Here is a 19,686-nt window from a genome sequence, read left to right on the forward strand (position 1 = left end):
ACCGTGCTGAACGCGTGTTTTACTTAGCATTTTCGCTGTATCTTGCGAGGTGTTGTGAGTTCGGCTGTGCTGATCATCACGTTTGCTCCCATGTACACGTCAAATCTGAAGGCGTACGCGTACCTTCGTTAAACGTCATGACATCAAAGAGTGTCAAATCATGAAACGGCGCACTGTCTAGTAGTAACCTCGGGGGCAGTTGTGAAAAGTACCGCCTTCACCGCCGCAATAAAAGTCATCGGCAAACCTACGTGAGGCATACAAAGTCTGTCAAGTTCACCGTGGAGTTCTCGGTTATTATGTTCAACACAATGCCACAGTTGCGGATGCATATATATCATGACGTGGTATTATTGGGGTGGTGTACAAAAGAGGGGACTGTTTGCAGGGCAGAAGAAACTCATACTCAAGACTTCCCTACAAAAGAAATGTGATTTTTTGGCACTCAACCGCCCGACCTGATGCTAATACATCCGGCCAGAACTCCGGGATGTGTCTCGACAAGACTAACACGGTATTACTTAGCCGACCCACGTTCCGTGGTCGAGGGGGAGAAATGTGGCCCTGGTCACGAAGTGACTTCCCCACAGTCTCTCAGTTGTTTGTCTCGCGGCTTTGAGCTCTGTACAGCAAGAACTGAGGCGGCACACATCATCGGATTCATGGTGTCTAAGGTAAACAACATCATCCACTTAAGAGCAATTCTAAGGCCAATAAAGCACAACAAGGCACTTCTCAGATCCCCTCCATAGGCTCACACAAAGCTGCGGATTTAAAAATCCCTTTTTACAACGAAGAACCCTCAGTCAACCTAGCCTCTCCCAACATTTACCGCTTCTAGCAAAGAAATCTGCTCTCAAAACAGCGTTTGGAAGGGCACAAGATTGTGAGCTTGAGAGAAGGTAGTCAAAGGAGAGACGGCATACCACCCCAGCGTTAAAAGCTTGTCCGTGGCGGTAAAGTCGGTAGCAGACGTGAGCTCGGGACAGGGGCTGAGATTAGCAGGTTGTTGGGCGGCTTAGACGGTGTTCTGTGGGGGAAGCTGTCTGGGTGAGCGATGATGGGACCATGCAAGGCTGCGGTGGATCAGTCTTAATGCCGTAATGCCGTGTTATTGTTCGGATTATCTGCACAATTACATCCTATTAGAATTCCAGGCACAGAGGGGACCGGCACTTTGGTCTTTCTATGGGGACGGAATTAGAGGAAAGTGAAATTTGACACCTGTTGCCTGCAACAGCAGGTGGGTGCGGGATATACAGCATGCGTTACTGAAGAAATTCGCTAGAGGTCCTTCCTGAGAGCTAACCTGCGTATACGTCTTTGTTGGATGGATTTGCAAAAAGTAGTTCAACCTGCCTCTCTGCAACCATACTTTTACTGACAAGGTGTATAGTGTACTTAACAATAATTTTGAAAACGTGTTTCAGAAAAAAAATAAGAAAATGTCAGCGTCGAAAAAATTGTTCAATTGATCTGCATGGGCGTAACTCACTCACTCACTCATGACCCATGACCTCAGTGGTCGTAACAGTTGAAATAAAAATAAAAATTTCATCAATTTCAAATGCAACTGTTGCACCAAATACGACGTTACCCCTCCTTATGTAGTCGTTGCTGAGAGGTACCTACGGCTACCCCTATTCCACTAGGGCGGCGACCTCGCAGCGATCGCACTGCGATGTAAAATTTGACAGAACGCTCAACGAATTTCATAGAAAAAAACCGAATATTTCTACATTGTGTGCTTCGTTGCCTTATTAGTCATACTTGTACACCTTGCATGATATTCCAATTATGAAGTCAACGGTTACACAAAGTCAGTGTAGTTCGCAAAAGTGGATTGGGGTCCTAATCCGACTGTACGCTGCAAAAGGTAAGTACTGTAGGTCATCCAGTCGTGTCTTTCTGTGTAATCTAACATAACGTTAGCTACGCCGATTGCTTACATAGGAGGATAACCACGTTCCTCACTCGGCACTCACGTTTGAGTGTGTAATAGATTATAACCTGACTTGTATATTTCACAGGTTATGGATCAGCCCACAGCCACGTCTCTGATTTTGACCACCTAAAAACCTGGTGACTGCCCCATGATACCAACACATCTTCAATCTGAATCAAGTGAGCGACTTCGAAAACATGCTGGACATCCTGGCCAACCGCCCGTCACACGTTGTGTGCGTCAACTTTCAGCAAAGCTAGCCACAGTGGAATTCGGGCTATCAAAACACCTCTTGTCGCATTGTGAAATAAAGGTTAATTTGATAAGAAGCTGATTTGCCCGTTTTTGTCGCATTTTGTGTTCGTTTTGCTTTACCTTACTTCAACTATACTTACCATATATGCTTTGTTTAAGGTCCTTGTCACTTTTACTCTGCTGACTAGAGTTTTAACCATTATTTGAATGATTGAACTTAAAACAAATATCACTGGTAACTTGCAGGTTGTATTCTGACACCTATTGATCGAAACGGCCCCGTGTAGCTAGAAACGACAGAGTTATACACAAATAAATGCAACTTATGCATATTAGGATTTAATTCATGAGGCATTTCTATATTTTCAGTGTTTTCCATTCGATATATGTAACATATGTAGTTTAGGGCAGGCGGAACATTAAGAGATACCAACTATACTAAAAGGGTCTAATCATCATTATCTATGCCAAAATGATTTCTTAGTAAATGATGGGAATTTCATATAAGTGACATACGCCAATTAGTTAAAGGTAACATCACGATGCATAGGTTATAAAGAAGTACAAGGTATTTGGATAATTGATAATAAAATGTTGAAAATGCATTTTGCCAAAGGATAGCACTTAAACACATACAATACATGTAATTTGAGTAGAGGGGACCATTAATTGAAATAGACTATGCTAACTACAGCTTTATTTCCATAATCAATGAGATAAGATAAAACGAAATTAAACTTAAGTACTTTAGTTCTAAACAAGTAGGTTTGAGGTCATCGAACTCTTATTTCATCAGTATTGCGGTCCTTAACAGTTATTGAACTACTATACTAACAATAAGGTTAAATCTATAACGTTAGAATACTTCTTATAACTAAAACGCACAAAATTGCTTAGGGCTACATTAGCATTTCCCATGTCTAACTTCAATTGGCCGCTGTCGTTTGCACTGTTCACAACATAACCACCGATTAGAACAATAAATATTTCTTCATAAGGAAGATATTGATAAAATGTAAGAATCTTTTATCATAGTCATAGCTTGTTTCACAATTTCTAGTCTTTCTTATTTGTATTCAGTCATAACCCCAAGAAAAACAATAATCATGTTTCTTAAACTTTCTTGATAAGGAAAACAACTATAACATTTGGAAGTTAAATAACGTTAGTCATAGCTTGTTTTACATTTTCTTGCTTTTCTTGTTTTTCTTCATAGTTTTTAGTCAAGAAAGCCAACATTCAAGCTTGCAAGCTTTCGGCCACCCTTGCACATTTATATTATGATTTTATTACTTGTATTGTTTTTAATTTGATTTAATTTGATATGTGCTAAATAAATAAATAAACGAACAAATGAACAAACTTGTACGCGTGTAGAATTTCAGGCGCCACAAAACCTACGGCTGTTCTTTCAACAGTAATTACCATGATTTTTCTTGTCCATTTTCTTGTTTGTTTGTTTGTTTGTTTGTTTATCTGTTGCCTTGTTTAGTAATCATGAATTCAGCAGATAGGGGTAATCACATAATGTTACTAATCAGAACACAAAAGGAGATCAGGGTAAGAGTGACAATGTTGAAACCCTGAAAGGATGCGGTTCCGTTAACACTAGCATTGCCTGCTCTGGAGCCTGCGTGGATGGCGATCATTGGATCCTCGTCATCAACTTAAAGAAAATTAAAGAACAAGATTTGATATAAGACATGCCATGTTTTTGTATTTCAAATCTCAGTCCACCCCAACAATGACAATAGAATAATACAGACATTTTTTACGGATTACTATATGGAGTTATGGGTAACGCAGGGGCAAACCGTTACACATTACCATGACAACATCCATGATTGACGCCTAGTAGTATGGTACCAAGAGTTTTCTTTTTCCTAGCTTGCGGAAGGATCCGTAAAATGGCCCATAGATTACGCAGACGTGTAATTACCTTTAATGTGTATATGAGCCCTGCCGTCCTCACGCACAGTGATGGTCTTCCCCGTGCAGCCTCCGTTTGAAAGATCACCGGATATGACGTCACAGTAGTCGCCAGAGGGGAGACCTGTCTGCAGGGTCGTGTCCAGTGCCGACCTATCTTCGTTGTTGATGGCGATGAAGGCTCTGTGGAGACCAAAGTATCAAACAAGATTCAGCGCACAAGAGAAAACATGTTTTTTGGCACGTCTGTCTCTTCCCTTCTGTGAAAACGGAGGTATTGTTTTCGGTCTGTGTCTTTATATTTTAGTCTTGATGCGTGTCCATACTTATAATACAATTTCAGTAGAGTGACAAGGCAGTGGGTGAGAAGATGAGCGCAAAGGTCAAACTTGTCGGAGTGGCAGGAAGTAGAGTTCAGAGGTGGTAGAACGTGTTGTTAATCAGACATGACAGTCCAGGTCATAGGGTCAATGGAATAGGCAATTCTTGATTCACACTAAATAAGGCAAGCTCATAAATGTCTACAACTCCGACGTTGAATAATGTCAAAGAGCATGATGATTTGTGAAGCAGATTCAGTATTCTCTACGGACTCTGACGTGTGTGAATTTTTGATTCTGGCATTGAACATTACCTGTCCCCTCTGGAGAAAGCAATCTGGTTGTTGCCGTTGTCCCACCAGTTGCCCATGCCGTGCCCAGCGGCCACGGTACGGAACGTCACCATGTTGCGAATCTGAGGCCAGCGGTGCTCACACATCTACCGGTACCAGAAGATGTTTGTATATGTTAGTGTTGGTAGATTGTGGTAACCACAAGTTATTAACATCCATGTTGCCAAGAGGCATTTGATGTACAAGGTTTAATAATCTCCATGAAAAATTGAGATTTTTTCATGGAGGTATTGTTTTAAGCGTGTTTGCGTGTGTGTTTGCGTGTGTGTATTTTTGTGCGTCCGGATGCTTAAAGTCAGCATAACTGAAGAACGTCTAGATGGATTGTAATGATATTTGGTATGTGGGTATGTGTTGGGAGGAGAAAGGTCAAGGTCAAGTTTGGGCCCCCTGGTATGTGTCACTGGAACTGCATTGGCGTTTTTGTCAAAATCTCCCAAGGAGAATAACTGAAGAAAGGAGCAACATATTTTCATGTTATTTAATATGCAGGTAGCTTAGACAAAGCTGTACACAATGAAGTGCAAATCATGCAAATTGGGATTGAATCTGCATAAGTAATGGGGATTATCTATATTTGCATTCTAGGCATGCTGTGGCAGCTCACACCTGTTAGTAGCGAAACTGGGTCATATATTCCCCAGGGGCCCAACAGCTGGTGGTCATACCACAGAGAGATATACAACCAAACCTGTATACTTGTTTTTGATATGTGGATAGCTTAAGTGTTACTTGATATAATAAAATGGCAATAATGCGAATCATAATCTAATTTGCATAATTAATGAGGAAATTCTATAAACCCAATCTATTTAATGGCAAGACAGTTAAGATGCAACATATGTAACTGAGAAACAAAGGGACATTGATAGATAAAAGTTATTCGAATGCAGATTTGCATAATTAATGAGAAAATGATTCCATATTGGTAGATAACTGGAATGTCATACTTGTGGCATTTGGAAGTTATGTTACAGTGAACATAGTTGAATATAGATTATGCAAATGTGGGCCTTATTTGCAGAATATATATTTCATGGAGATTTGAGGTCTCCGAACTCTTGTTTCCAATAGGTATGAACCACTGACCCATCCGTTGACGCAGGTGCCCATATTGTTGATGGAAACCGCCATGGTGTTCCCGTTAGCGTCGGCTGGTGGCCCGATCCAGTCGTTCCTGTCCTTGAAGTTCCACCACTGCTGGTCCCAGTAGTAGCTACTCATTATTCTGACGAAACCGTACGGGTACGCCAGCATGAATGCATTGGCCATCTGAGGTGGAAAATTAAAGCTATTTGTTTAATGCCCTCGACATCATTGCTCAACAAGTGGTTCACAGTGAAGACTCTGTTACATTTTTCATTATTGCTTCTGAATAAAATTTCAACACAAAATGACAATGACAATGATCTTTAATTGCACGTTCATGCCCACATGGGATAAATGCAGTGCAGTAGTTTCAATTTTACATGAAACGTATCCAGTGTAGAGAATCGTTACATGAAGCGTTCTTACACAATCCCATAAACAAAACAACTAAATCCATGCTATACTATATCTATCAACTACACAATAATCAAACACATAATGCTATGCTATCATTAAACCTATTGTTTACATGTCTCTTCCCTCTTCTTAAAACAAGTGTGTACGAGTTCGCAGAGTTTTTGTTGTATAATGTTGCCAGAGGATGCTATTAAATATACACAAAGTAATAATCATTTTATCCCACTTTATACAGCCTACTGTCTCTGAAGGTGATGATTGACTGTCCGCCTGCCCCGTGGCCCCTCTGGTTGTCATGGTTGTCCACGAACACCAGCGAGTTGTTGTCCAACTGCAGGCCCCAGCTTTCCACGAAGTTCGCCAGATTTTCCAGCTTCTGGTCGTTCTCCTTTCTGAAGACATATCCGAGCTGCATGCCGTACCTGTATCATCACACACCCATTACAGTGTTTACACGTTACTACTAAGTAACTAATATCACGGATTTTAGGTTGATCACCGAAATGAAACTAGTATTCTAACCAATAAACAGACATAGTCACCATTTATCCTCTTACTTATTCCTTTTACTTATTCGCGCACAACACAATTACATTTGTCTAGTTGACAAGTTGCTAGATTTCTTCGTGGAATGTTTTTTTTTTTTCAACTGTAGTTCTGTAGATCTAATGCCAATTATTACTTCGTAATTGTATCAACGAATGTCAGAAAAACATAATATTTAAGTTCCCCTTGAAAGTGCATTGAAATATGATAAGAAATCTTGTCATGGCCACTTGGCTTCGTCTGTATCCCATCATCATACGGTTAGACTACTTGTTTTGTCTCATGGCCACGTTAAAGCTAAAAATGCTGATATGCAAAGACGAAATATTACTTGAACTCTGTGACCCTTCCTAGATGGGTGTACTCTGATGAAGAAAATCCCTCTCCACCCAGGTCAATGACCTCCATGAAGATGAAGGGCCTGGAGCCTGACGGGAAGTAGGCGGTGTTGAGGTCAGTGAGCCGGTCAAAGATGGCGGCCATGTCTCTCGGCCACATGTGTTTGGCGGCATCGACACGGAAGCCCGCAACTCCGATGGAGATGAGGTAGTTCAGGTAGTCTGTGATCTTCCCACGAACGTAGTCGCTACTGAGCTTCAAGTCAAGCAGTCCGGCCAGGCGGCAGTTACGTAACTGTGAGGAGGAATTAAAGCCAAGGCGAAAAATCCCTTTAACAAGCTATTATGTTTAACGAGCATATTTGCAACATCAAGAGGGCAAAGAGGACCCACTCTACTATATACCTTAGCCTAAGACAAAATGACTGATGCCGTGCCCCATTCGCATGAATGTTGTAATTATATTTTGCCCATACTATAAGTATAGTCAAAATATACTGTCTTTGGTCATGTTTCTTTCTCCTCCTCCTCCTCCTCCTCCTGTCAAATGTTACAATCCATTCATCCGGCCGGTTGTACCTGGGACAAATAAGCTGAAATTGAATATGCATGTAGAGAGAGTGCATACCACCGGACGTTCTACCAGGTGCAGACAGACACAACTTTACTGCCCCCTGGCCCAGCAGAAATCGGTGAAACGTTTGCAAAACCTGAGGTGGTCGCTGCGTAATGCAAAATTGTCTGGGCTCTCGGATTGCGGAAATTCTTCATCTTCAGCAAGATTCTTTTTTTACATTCTGAAATTTGCATGATACTTGTTGGTCGATACGCCGTTGAAAGAGTCCATTCTTGTATGCGGTGGCATCTCCTAGAAATTCAATTTTGGACGTGGTTGATTATTAAAAAGTTCCATTTTTGTGGAGGTGTTTTTAATGGTCTAGTATGCCATGGAAGAGCCCATCCATACATAGGGTTTCAAATTGGGAGAGATCCATTTCTAACTGGTTTCAATTCAATTTTTTACCAACCTTTACCAAATACGAACATTGTAGACATAGATCTACAAACATTATCCTAATTTATGCAAAAAGATCAGAAGGACCACGTCTTGAACTATTCCTATTTAGACCGGGAGGGGATTTTTGAGGCCCACGCCAAATTTCATGTTGCATAACTAATGAATGGCTTACGCGAGAGCCACAAAACTTGGTGGCTTTTCATAAAATGTCCTTAACAAAAATTTCAAATTGATAAAGTAAGTTCATCGTTTTTCGTGTTGCCATGGCAACGGGTTTTGACAGGCATATTTTACAATATCTGCTAATTTCAGTTCAAACAATGACGTTAAGAGGCTTTGTTGGTACGCCAAATGTATTTTCTTACATTGTTATCATCTTATGTGATTCAATGTAACTTTTGTGATTCAACATTGATATTTATGCTGATTTGATGACGTCATCCGTCAAAATCCAAGATGGCGGATAGAATCCCAGAAAATTGCGTCATAATGACGTCATATTACGTCATTATGACATGAAATTTGTTATGGTAATACTAATTCACATGTGCATCATCCTCTGAAAATTTGGTGTTCATACAATAAGTAGTTCAGGAGTTACAGAGGGCAGGTCTCAAAAACAGCACATTATTTTTGCTGGGGTCAAAAATGACCCCAGCGGACTCAACACAGACTTTCCTATACAATGTCAACAGAATTGTGCCCATCTACCTAGAAAATTATGAGAGGTTAGAAAAGATGTCTACTGACAAAGTCACAGAAGGATTTTTTTCTGATGAAACATGTCCAAATAGCACGTCAAAATTCACGCAACTCACATGTTTTTGACCCCAATGTCCGTCCACTTGGGGTCAAAAATGACCCCAATCGGGTGTATGAGGGTTAAACGTTATTTTGAAATGCTCCATTTTGGTTTTAGAACAGTCGCTTTTCGCATAGGGAGGAAAATGGGCGAAAAATGTTGTATTTGCTCGTGCAAATGTTGCCTTTCTAGTTCAAAACTAAGATGTCTCACTTCATTAACGTCGTTATATCTGTAAATGTTGCAGCCACTGCCACCCCAGAGGCATGGGCTGCAGTCGTTGAAGTCATTTGGTCCAAAGGGTACACCGGGGAAATCCAGGCTGACGCCATTGAAGTAGCTCCCGTCCGTACCGTTTCCTGAGTGACCATGGGCGCACATGTGGTTGATGACGGCATCCACGTAGATTCTATGGGAAGATATAAATAGAGATGGTTTACAATGGCATAATGGTATACTATACATACGAACAGGTTTACTGTTAGCAGAGCAATGCCAGCTGTGATCAGCCATCTCTCATTTCTCAGTGCGCATGTTCAGTCGTGATGCACTGTGGTATGGGTCAAAGGTTGAGATCTCCAGTGCCCAACTAGCGTTTAGCGGAGGTGATAATCAGATTTGGATCCCTTCGTCTATTAACGATTCCCACATGTCTTTGTGTGTGCATTACACAGAAGGTTTGAACAACTACGCACTTGAGACTGTGAGATAGCTTATGATCACTTTAGAGTTTAATGAACATAAAAGTATTAGGGGAAAATGTGTGCGTATTATCTAAATGGTTAGGCACCTGTAGTTTTTACTAGTGAATTTATTACCTGACTCCCTGTTGGTTACAGCGATGAACCATGTCCCTGAACTCTTCATCGTTGCCACTGCGGGTGTTGAGGTGATAGCTGACGGGTTGGTAGCGCTCCCACCAGGGCCGGTTGGGACTGGTAACCACACGGTTCTCGTTCGGTGGCGACACCTGACAAAAAGTACCCTCAATATTTGGAAGCATATCTGGCTGGGTCATTTGGCACGTTATGTGCTGTATAAATTTCTGATTGTAGATGAGTCCTGATTATACCCTGTTTCTGATCCAGGCTGCAAGCTACCGAGTGGTTGAATGTCTGAAACCAGTTACTATCTAAACTGATATTCAACCAGAAAAGACCACACAATAAGCAAAAATGCCCGACCGATCGAGTGACCTGCTATGTAGGTTAGAGGAAAGTCGTGTTTGTTTATGCTAGCCCACTGGGACAATGTTTCCGCCGATCCACTGATCGAGTGATTAATCAAACGAGTGATCGAGTAATTGAGTGAGCAAAGGATTCAGTGAGTGAGGATGAGTGAACGAACTGGAGAGAATGAGGAAGCGAGCAAGTTAGCAAATAAGAGTGAGTGAGTGAGTTAGTAATAATCAAAATAGTGATAGATAGTAAGCTAGTAAGTGAGTGAGTGAGTGTGCGTGTGAGTTATTGGGTGAGTGGGTGGTTGAGTGAGTGAAGGCCCCCTCTCACTGGGCTACGGCACTGCGGCGGCACTGCCGCGGCAGATTTTTACGGCGACGTCGCGTTTCTTTCACCAATTTTCATTTGCACTCTCACTGACGTGCGGCGCATTTGCGTTTGAAGCCCAGATGAGCAAGTTATTGAATGAACTTTATTGTTCGACAATCGTATATGGTACAATATATGGCACTAAATCAACAATACTGCAAGGCTAACCTATCCTTGGATTATAAGTACAAAACATTATCGATAACAGTGTATGAATTACAATAAAGCCATGTATGGATTATTTTTCCCCTCGCTTTTAGGATTAAGTATAATGAAATTGACCTATGTAGGTGGTATAGGAGTTGGACATGACAACTATACATGGGACATATCGTTCTGTGTACCAGATAGGGTGAAGTTTGTCTTAGTAGTAATACTTTGTAACAGCACATCTGTCTCTTTGCCATAAGTGGGACAGGCCATGGCCATTACAAATTGAAATTTATCTTCAATATTTTCATTACATGTGGGACACAATCTGTGAGTGCCTGGTGTGTTGTGGTGTCGATTCTTTTCAACTTCTCGACAACGTGCGCTGATTCTCAGTGTAATTATGCTTATTGGTTTATTATGATTTGATGTGATGTATTTTCCCTACCAAAGTGATTTTTGATTTTATGATATGTGTGGAGTTTACTAATATTTCCCTCCAGCCAGGGAGAAACGTGAGTTTCACACTTTCTTTAAATGTATATCCAAAACGGTTGGTATTAACGTTAACTGCGGGGCTAAGCCAAACATGTCTACATAACATGTCCTGAACGTGAGTAGCCTAGTCATTTTCTTCTTCGAATGATGAAGTGTTGTATGTTTTTTTTTTTTGATAATCCTGTTATTAGGTAAATTATTTAATCTTAGCGAGAGTATCTAATCAACTATGTTTGACTATCAACGATCAATAGGAATTCTTCTCATTCACCCCTTACGGCGAAACATTGAGTAAATTTTGCGATACAGTGCCTGGCTGGTATATCAAGTTCAGTACTATCACTGTATTTCTTGAATGGCACAAGCGCAGGGCGAGTGCATGTAGACGAGTGGTCTGATTCCTTTCCTGGGCGACTAGTCTATCAACTTCCGTACTGGAATAAATGTACAATGCAGAGATCTAATTTTCAGTGGGATTAAGCAAGATCCCAATGATAAGATCAGAACATCTACAGCTACAATCCTCAACCTCACTACAATGCAGTAAATTAGGTTTAACCAAACTCTTAAACAGTTCAATAGCTAGGGAAATGACCGATTGCAGTTTGATGGTAGTACTTTCAATTAATCAGAAATCGCAGTGCTGTCAATGGATCAAACTACAATGCAAAATTATAATAGAAAAATGCATCAAAAATTGATTTCAAGTGATAAAAGGATTTTCACGTATGCCACTAGTTGATGCAACAAAGGTAACATGTCATAGAATATACGTATAACCTTGAAACTGACGTATCACTTTTACACAATAGCGCGCGCGGTGACCTCCCGGCAAGCTCCCGGCGAGCGCGTGGCACTTTGCCACTTGCGTTTTTTTTTCAAATTTTGAAAAAAATCGCCATTTCAACCGGCACGCCGGCGGTGTGGACCGGCACTGGTACGGCACTGAGACGTCACTAGGACGGTACGCTGAGGTCTGTGCACGGCACTGCGGCGGTAGCCATTTCCAAGCTACCGCACGTTACCGCCACAGTACCGCAGCCCAATGAGAGGGGGCCTTGAGATAGACTGTGAGTGAGCAGGCACACATACCTGTACCCCACCGAAGCCGTTGGGTCCCAAGAACCTCTCACACTCCGCTGCGATGTCAGCCCACCTCCACTCGAACAGGTGCACGATGGCCTGTCTGTTGTCAGCCGTGTTCGGGGCATGTTGGGCCAGAGCGCTGCTCAGCCCCGCCAGCAGCAGGATTACGATAGACATTTCTGGAAGGTATAAGGTTACAGCGGACCAAGCAAACACGCAGTTGTTTCTTTAGTTCGCTCGTCGATTTAATGAAACAAGTTGGTTTTGTTGTTTACTTGGACATATGATACATACCAGTCATTTTAGGCTCTTTCTTATTGCTAGCTCGTGTCACATAATTCCTCACTGTCAGTTGCTAATTGCCCCCCCCCCCTTACTTGCTGGGGGATGCTTAAGGCGACCTGAGCCCTGAGGCCATCACTGCAATGGCTACTGATCGTCGAGCGTGGAGAGGACGTGTGATCGGCTGCTGCGCAGCCGACCGATGATTATGTCATGATGATGAATTGGCCCCCTCTATTGTTACTGATCATATTCAACTATTCATAGTTCATATTAATCTATAGTACTATTCAATGAACATAAAGTTTTACACCTTCTGATGACCTAGACTTCGCAGATGCTAGCAGAAAAGATCAGCCACACGAACTGAGCTTGCGGATGGAGATTGAATACCGAGTTCTGCACGATATTTCAAGATTTTATTTGATTTTGATAATACTATATCAGGGTTGGATGTTATCAGAAAAATAAATAATGTTGAATTTTGGCACCATATTGGTGTCATGCTCCTAGGCACAACTTATCAACTTAAACCTTTATTATATACTAACCAAAACATTTATTTTTTGTTTACTTTGTGCGCACTGTTATGAATGTTCCTGTTTTTTTTTCTTATCCAGGCAACTTAAAGATAAGGGGTGGCCAGTTGAAGGCATGTGAAAATGTTCTACAGTTTTTGTTTTCGTGCCAGCTACTGACAGATTTTGCGCCATGTGCCTTTTATCATCAGCATCACTGTGCAAATTGATGTATTTTCATTTCATAGCTTGCAGTTTTGGGCCTACACAAACTGAGTCCTTCCTGGTCTAGCCTTAAGTCCGTGTTGTATAAGCACTAAGCAGCCAACATACACGATACATGTACGTAGACAGATCAAATTACTGAATTTTTGATTCCCACGTCCTAATTTTTGTAGTGCTGGAATACCACTAGCAGAGCCTGAACCTTTGTTAGGTCATGATTTGCAGCCTAAAGTGATGGAACATTACCTTGAAAAACTTGTCCAACAATAGATTTGTTTTTATCAATTTAGACACTTGGAAGAAAGTTTGCTGTAGACGAACACTCCCCAAGACAGTTCATGTTCCGTTAATGCTTGCTGCAAAATATGTCGTTTCAACGTCTACTATAATGACACAATTCGCCTGGTCACATACATACGCTAGTCTCTACCAACTTAACTACACCGGCTATAAAGGGAGAATATTTGCCAGGGAAGTTTGGCCACCATAGGGCGTCATTCACATGCGTAGCTATATCCGAAGGGGAGTTATTAATCTTCCCACGGACTGATTCTACTGGCCAATTATTCCTTTTTGTTGACGAATTTTGTTGACGAATTTTACTAATACTAATAGTATCCAATCCCCCCATAGGAAGGCCTGGTGGAGGCTATATATACTCAACCTCTAAAAGATGCCCCGAAAGATATCTGCACTGCAATGAAATGTGCCCAAGTATAATGCTTTCCTACATAATCTGTGCATACCTGGGGCCAGCTGTGTTGCACAACAGATCTCTAAAACACACTGTATCTCAAAGAGGCGGATTTATATTACCCCGCTGATGAATATCACTGTAATTTTCCCCATACGATACAGATCAAATAATGCTGAAAAGACAAGAAGGAAATATAGTCCTAATCTCTTTGAACTCAGTGTGTAGGGAGAAAAGAGTGATTATATAAGACGAAACTGACATACCCTTTGAGAAATGTAGCTGCCCCTGGAGCCTGGTCCTTGTGCTGTGAGAAAATCTTGGAAATCAATCCGCAGGGCGGATGAACATACCGTTTTGTTGGTTTTGGGATGTCACAGGTCACTACACTCACAACACACTGTGTCTCAAAGTGGCGGATTTATATAACCGCGCTGATAAATATTAATGGAGGTTACACGTACATGTACATGTTTACTGTACGTTTTCCCCATCCGATTCAGATCAAATAATGCTGGACAGACAAGAGCGAATTACAGCCCTTATCTATTCGAATCCAGCGTAAAGTGTGATCTAAGACATAACAGACATACCTCTGAAGAAATGTAGCTGCCCCTAGAGCCTGGTCCTTGCGCTGTGAGAAAATCTTTGAAATCAATCCGCAGGGCGGATGGACACACATTTCTGTTGGTATGGGGATGTCACAGGTCACCAGTTTTACTAGAGGGATTTATTGTATGATATGATAGATAAGGAGTGTGCCAGTAGGAATAGATAATTATGAAAATTGGCCGATTCAACTTCTTAGGCTTTATTATAGAGTTAAGCCCCGCCCTTTTACTGTTTTACTGTACCTTATCCGTCATTGATACATGGTGCAAGCTGATTGCGGTCTTCTAAAAACAACCTGGCATGTGTGTGTGCATGTGTGTGTGTGTGTGTGTGTGTGTGTGTGTGTGTGTGTGTGTGTGTGTGTGTGTGTGTGTGTGTGTGTGTGTGTGTGTGTGTGTGTGTGTGTGTGTGTGCAACATAGCTTAAGATACGATGGATTTGGCAAGTGGGTGACGGACAAAGTGAGTAGTTTTTAGCTTTCTATGGTACTGCAAAAGAACTTTCGGTTTTGAAATCTCTTACATGTTTTGGACTTTGTCATGGTCATGTCCATATATGTCTATGTTTGGACCCAAAATGTAGAGCTGTATCAACAGCTACGTCCATACACTAACGAAGATTATAAAAAAATAAACATTCTTACGCTGCCATACTTAAAGACCACATTACACTTTTACTCGCCAAAATGTAATATACTCTATAATTCATATTTTGCTCTATACAAGAAGGTAAAGCCTAAACTTCTTCAGTTCTGGAAAAGTATAATCAGGACGGTTTTTGCAACATGTTTTTTATTGAGAAACGAACGCACAAATACTGTTGGTAATGCTTAATACCCCCATTCCACTGGGACGGCGATCTCACGGCGATACCACGGCGACCTCAATTTGGCCAGATCGCCATGAGAGTGCGGCGAGAGCGCCGTGAGAGAGCCCTGCGCGCCAAGCGCGCCGTCACCTCGGCGTTGGTTTTGGACAGGTCCAAAACAATCGCCGTGAGATCGCCAAGGATGGCGATGGGATCAAAGGGCCGCAGCGAGGGATCAAAGGGCCGCAGCGAGCGCTCAAGGACCGCAGCGAGCACTCTACGAGGATCGAATGGTCTTATCTGTAGTTCAAAGAAATTTCATTCTTGAAGTGGTGTATCTTGAATTTCTAGGAATTTTGTGGTCAAATCATATTTTTGCTCGTGGGTAATACAAATTGACGAATAACTACAAGTACTTGCTTCCATTCAAATTAAACTCCTTCCAATTCTTAATGTAAGTGGTTCAAAAAGCGTTTCAAAATTCTGTGATTTACGTTTCTTTTATAACGAAGAATGATAAAATATATTTATTGCTAACAGTGTACATGACATGTCGACAGACAACAAAGAAAAAACTAGTTGAACATATATATAACTTAAGACACACACTGAGCGACCGTGCAGCGACACAAATTGAATCTGTTTTCCCCTTGATTTTATCATTCAAATATGATGCAAGAGGTAAAGGTTTGACTGAGAAGACAACAAAGCACACAAAACATTAAAAAAATTCGTTCTTTATCTCTGGAATTCGTTGAATGATCTGTGAAATCTTTGGTCGCTCATAAAACGTTGCTGACATTTGACATTTTGGTCGCGCTAAGAGCGCACAAGGGTCGCCGTGGACATTCCACTTGAGCACATTTTCCAGGAGTTCGGCGCTCTCACGGCGATCTGGACAACTTTAGGTAGCCGTGAGATCGTCGTGAGATCGCCGTCCCAGTGGAATGGGGGCCTAAGAAATCATAAATCAGCATAACGTACAAATGTTGATCCTTACAACTTTTAACCTTGCATTAACCAATTTTTTTCTTTAATTAAGATTGTAATTTTATTATGTTAGGACACCCGAGCTCCTTTACCCTTGATGTAGTTCATAAGTTCAACCCTTATAAGGTGACTCTATTGTTATGAAATCCGTACGTCATCGAAGGTCATGATTGACCAGGTGAGCATCATACGTCAGAGGCCCCAGATGTTCTATCTTTTGACACAGTTCTTCTGGGGTCGGCCGCTTCGACGGGTCGACTATCCAGCAGGACCTGATGATGCGGTACAGCGGCTGCGAACAGTTCGTTGGCTGCTGCAGGCGGACCCCTTTCCTCAGCAGCTCCAACAGTGTGCAGACGTCGGGGTGCATGGGGCCACCAGCATAGCGCGGCTCCTCCCCAAAGCTGGCGATCTCCCACAGCAGCACGCCGTACGACCACACGTCACTCTCACACGTGTACACCCCGTCCCGTAACGACTCCACGGCCATCCACTTCAGCGGCAACAGTTCCTCCTCCCCGCCTTGGCTGGTACGTTCGTACGCAGACGACATGTAAACGTCTCGCGACAGCCCGAAATCTGCGATTTTGGCCACCTTTCTGTCGCTGATGACGACATTACGAGCTGCGATGTCCCGGTGAACGATCTTCAGACGTGCCAGCTCTGTCATCCCGTTGGCCACGTTAGCTGCAAAACAAAGCCGTTCTAACAGTTTAGTGTTTCCTGTAGTCTTACACTGTTCTCTTACACTCCACAGGTACCGTCGCAGGTCCTCATTGCTCGCGTACTCTACCAGGATGTACTGTGGGTCCGATTTGGTCACAACTCCATGAAACCTCACCACATTCGGGTGTCCGTCTTTGTTCTCGTGTATCCTGGCGAGGATGTCCATTTCGCGGCGAAAGTCGCGGACAGCCGACGCTGTCATTCGGTCGGGTCGAATACTTTTAGCGGCCACCAAAACTTCGTAGCCTTCGGGCACGCGCAGTCTTCCCCGTACGACATGCCCGAACTCCCCCTCACCGACCATGTGCTCGAAACAAATGTCCTTTTTCTCCACTTCCCAAGACGAAAGGGATCCCAAGATGGATAAAACTTCTAAGCCAACATCTGTCTGCTCTGTGTTCGTTGGACGCCGGCGACTTCGTTTTACGAGGACTCCAGTCACGATACAAGCGATTACAAGAACAGTCGGTAAGACGGATGCAACCACCACAACAACGACTTGATTATTTACAGGGATGGATACGATCTGGCAAAACACGCCCGACTGCCCTTCAGCACAAATACAGCTCCCATTTACTGCGTCACATGAAGCGTTGTTCTGACAGTTACAGTTCATGCTGCAGTTCAGCCCAAAAGTGCCAGGTGTGCAGATGTGTTCACACCTGACTCCCTGACGACCGGGAGGACACAGACAACCCTCCCACCTGTCACACGTCCCTCCGTACTGACAGTCACACACTTGGCTGCAAACCTTCCCGTAATAGTTGGGTGGACATTCGGTGGCGTTTAATACATAGGCGGCACTGATAAGTTTACCGTCTTCAGCCTCTACCACACAGGTATATTTCCCATTGGTTGAGTCAGAGATCGGTTGAAAGTTGATAGAATTGTTCTGAACCACTCTTTCGATGGTTTTTGTTTCGGTGTATTCGTTTCCTGCTTGGTACAACCACGTCATATTCGCTACGTGAATGTGTGGAGTCAGACAGGTCAGAGTCAGATTGGTACCGATGTAGTTGATGACAGAATCGCCAGGTGTCTCTATGATGAGGACCTCGGGCCACGGAATATCACAGGCCCTCCCTCTCCAGCCCGGACGACACTCACAGGCACCGTTAAAGCCATGACAACGAGCCCCGTTCTGACAAACACAGTCCTTGTCACAGTACAACCCGTACCTGCCCTCAGGACAGCCTGTAATGTTGTACTCAGCTGTGGCCTCCCCAAATAGCGGGCCGTCGAATGAAGTAACCTTAGCACTACAACGTATCCAATATGGCGATGTGGACCATATATCATTCATCTCTATCACAAAGACATAATGGACACTTTCGTCCATGTTGAACCCGCCATTTGCTACCCATTTGGGCAGCTTATGGTCAAGGGAAAGATCCAAAACCGTACCTTTACCTTTATCCTTTCCCTTCTTGTCGTGACATGAAACTTCAATCCTGCCAGCTGCAAACCCTTGAAGCCAAGGAACCAGGAAAGCTTTACGTCCGAGTAGTTCGGACGAACCGACCAGAAGTCGGAGGGAGCAGTCATCTCTCATGACCACGAAATTATCCACAACATTTGGGTCCGCTCCATGCCACTTGATAACGTCGGTGCCTGTTATGACGTGTTCGCCATTAATAGATACAGTAATGTATCCGTCACTACTAATCACAGTAGAGTCCTCAGTACTTCCTACGGCGGGTAGGACTGGTGTTTCACACCGTTTGTCGTACAGTGGTGGGTATCCCGGAACGTCCGTGACCGCAATGACGAGGTTCACATACCAAACCTTTACATGTAGCTCTTCGGCATTTGTCAGCTCCACCGTCAAGTTGTACCGCGAGTTCAACTCGTAGTCCAGCGGAGCCGCAACGGTCAACGCCAAGTTCGCATCAAGACCCTTAAACAACCCGAAATCGTCCCCTGTGGTGATGTTTACTGACAGAAACGTACCATTTCCGTCTTCTGCAAAACAATCCTTTGTATGAACAAGATCTCGCAGCAAAAGTACTGTGGTACCAACTGACACATCCTCGGGTACCTCGATATTTTCTGAAATGTTTTGACAAGCCTGAAATCCGGACAGCAGCCCGGTCAACAGAACTACAACAGGAAATGTCACAGTCCTCACCGCCATCTTCTCTACGTGCAGAAATGACCTTGACTCCACGTCATGATGTTGTGTTCCTCTTTCCGAGTTCCCCTTTCCAGAGGCATTAGATTAGGTGAAGTATGCAGCACACAATAGTCGGGGACGGAACTGGGATTGTGTTGGTAACGGGATATGTTTATATTCACGATCATAGGCATTCTCTGTGAGCTGAACCCGGAAATACTAAGTTCTGTTGTTCAGGGTTTTCCCAGATAATTGCGTCTGTGAGCTGATCCCGGAAATACTAGGTTTTGTTCAACGGTTCAGGGTTTTCCCAGATAAGGTCGCAGAACAGAGTATTAATGGCTACCCCCGCCCCCAATAGTAGTTCGGGTATAAAGTAGTGCGTCACATTGCTTGCAAAAGAGCAAGTTTGCATATTTCTTCGTT

General features: G+C 42.9%; 2 protein-coding genes and 1 long non-coding RNA gene across 3 annotated transcripts; 1 reads left to right on the top strand and 2 right to left on the bottom strand.

The window, feature by feature from the left end:
- The first annotated feature begins 129 nt into the window (after positions 1–129).
- On the top strand, positions 130–2,274 carry LOC136429257 (uncharacterized). Its single transcript, XR_010754724.1, has 2 exons — positions 130–674; positions 2,031–2,274. It is a non-coding gene; the product is annotated as an uncharacterized lncRNA (long non-coding RNA).
- Positions 2,275–2,519: 245 nt separating this feature from the next.
- Positions 2,520–12,894, bottom strand: LOC136430034 (pancreatic alpha-amylase 2a5-like). The gene is made up of 9 exons (XM_066420261.1): positions 12,300–12,894; positions 9,831–9,982; positions 9,226–9,421; positions 7,186–7,487; positions 6,535–6,730; positions 5,892–6,074; positions 4,764–4,888; positions 4,140–4,312; positions 2,520–3,866 (listed from the first exon to the last, which is right to left on the bottom strand). Exons 1-9 carry the CDS (start codon positions 12,468–12,470, stop codon positions 3,721–3,723), a joined length of 1,644 nt encoding a protein of 547 aa, XP_066276358.1. The 5' UTR covers positions 12,471–12,894; the 3' UTR covers positions 2,520–3,720.
- Positions 12,895–15,409: 2,515 nt separating this feature from the next.
- On the bottom strand, positions 15,410–19,430 carry LOC136430035 (uncharacterized). Its single transcript, XM_066420262.1, has one exon. The coding sequence runs from the start codon at positions 19,279–19,281 to the stop codon at positions 16,576–16,578; it is 2,706 nt and encodes a 901-aa protein (XP_066276359.1). The 5' UTR covers positions 19,282–19,430; the 3' UTR covers positions 15,410–16,575.
- Between the last annotated feature and the right edge of the window lie 256 nt (positions 19,431–19,686).

Source organism: Branchiostoma lanceolatum, chromosome 3, assembly GCF_035083965.1.
Source record: "Branchiostoma lanceolatum isolate klBraLanc5 chromosome 3, klBraLanc5.hap2, whole genome shotgun sequence".
Lineage (NCBI taxonomy): Eukaryota > Metazoa > Chordata > Leptocardii > Amphioxiformes > Branchiostomatidae > Branchiostoma > Branchiostoma lanceolatum.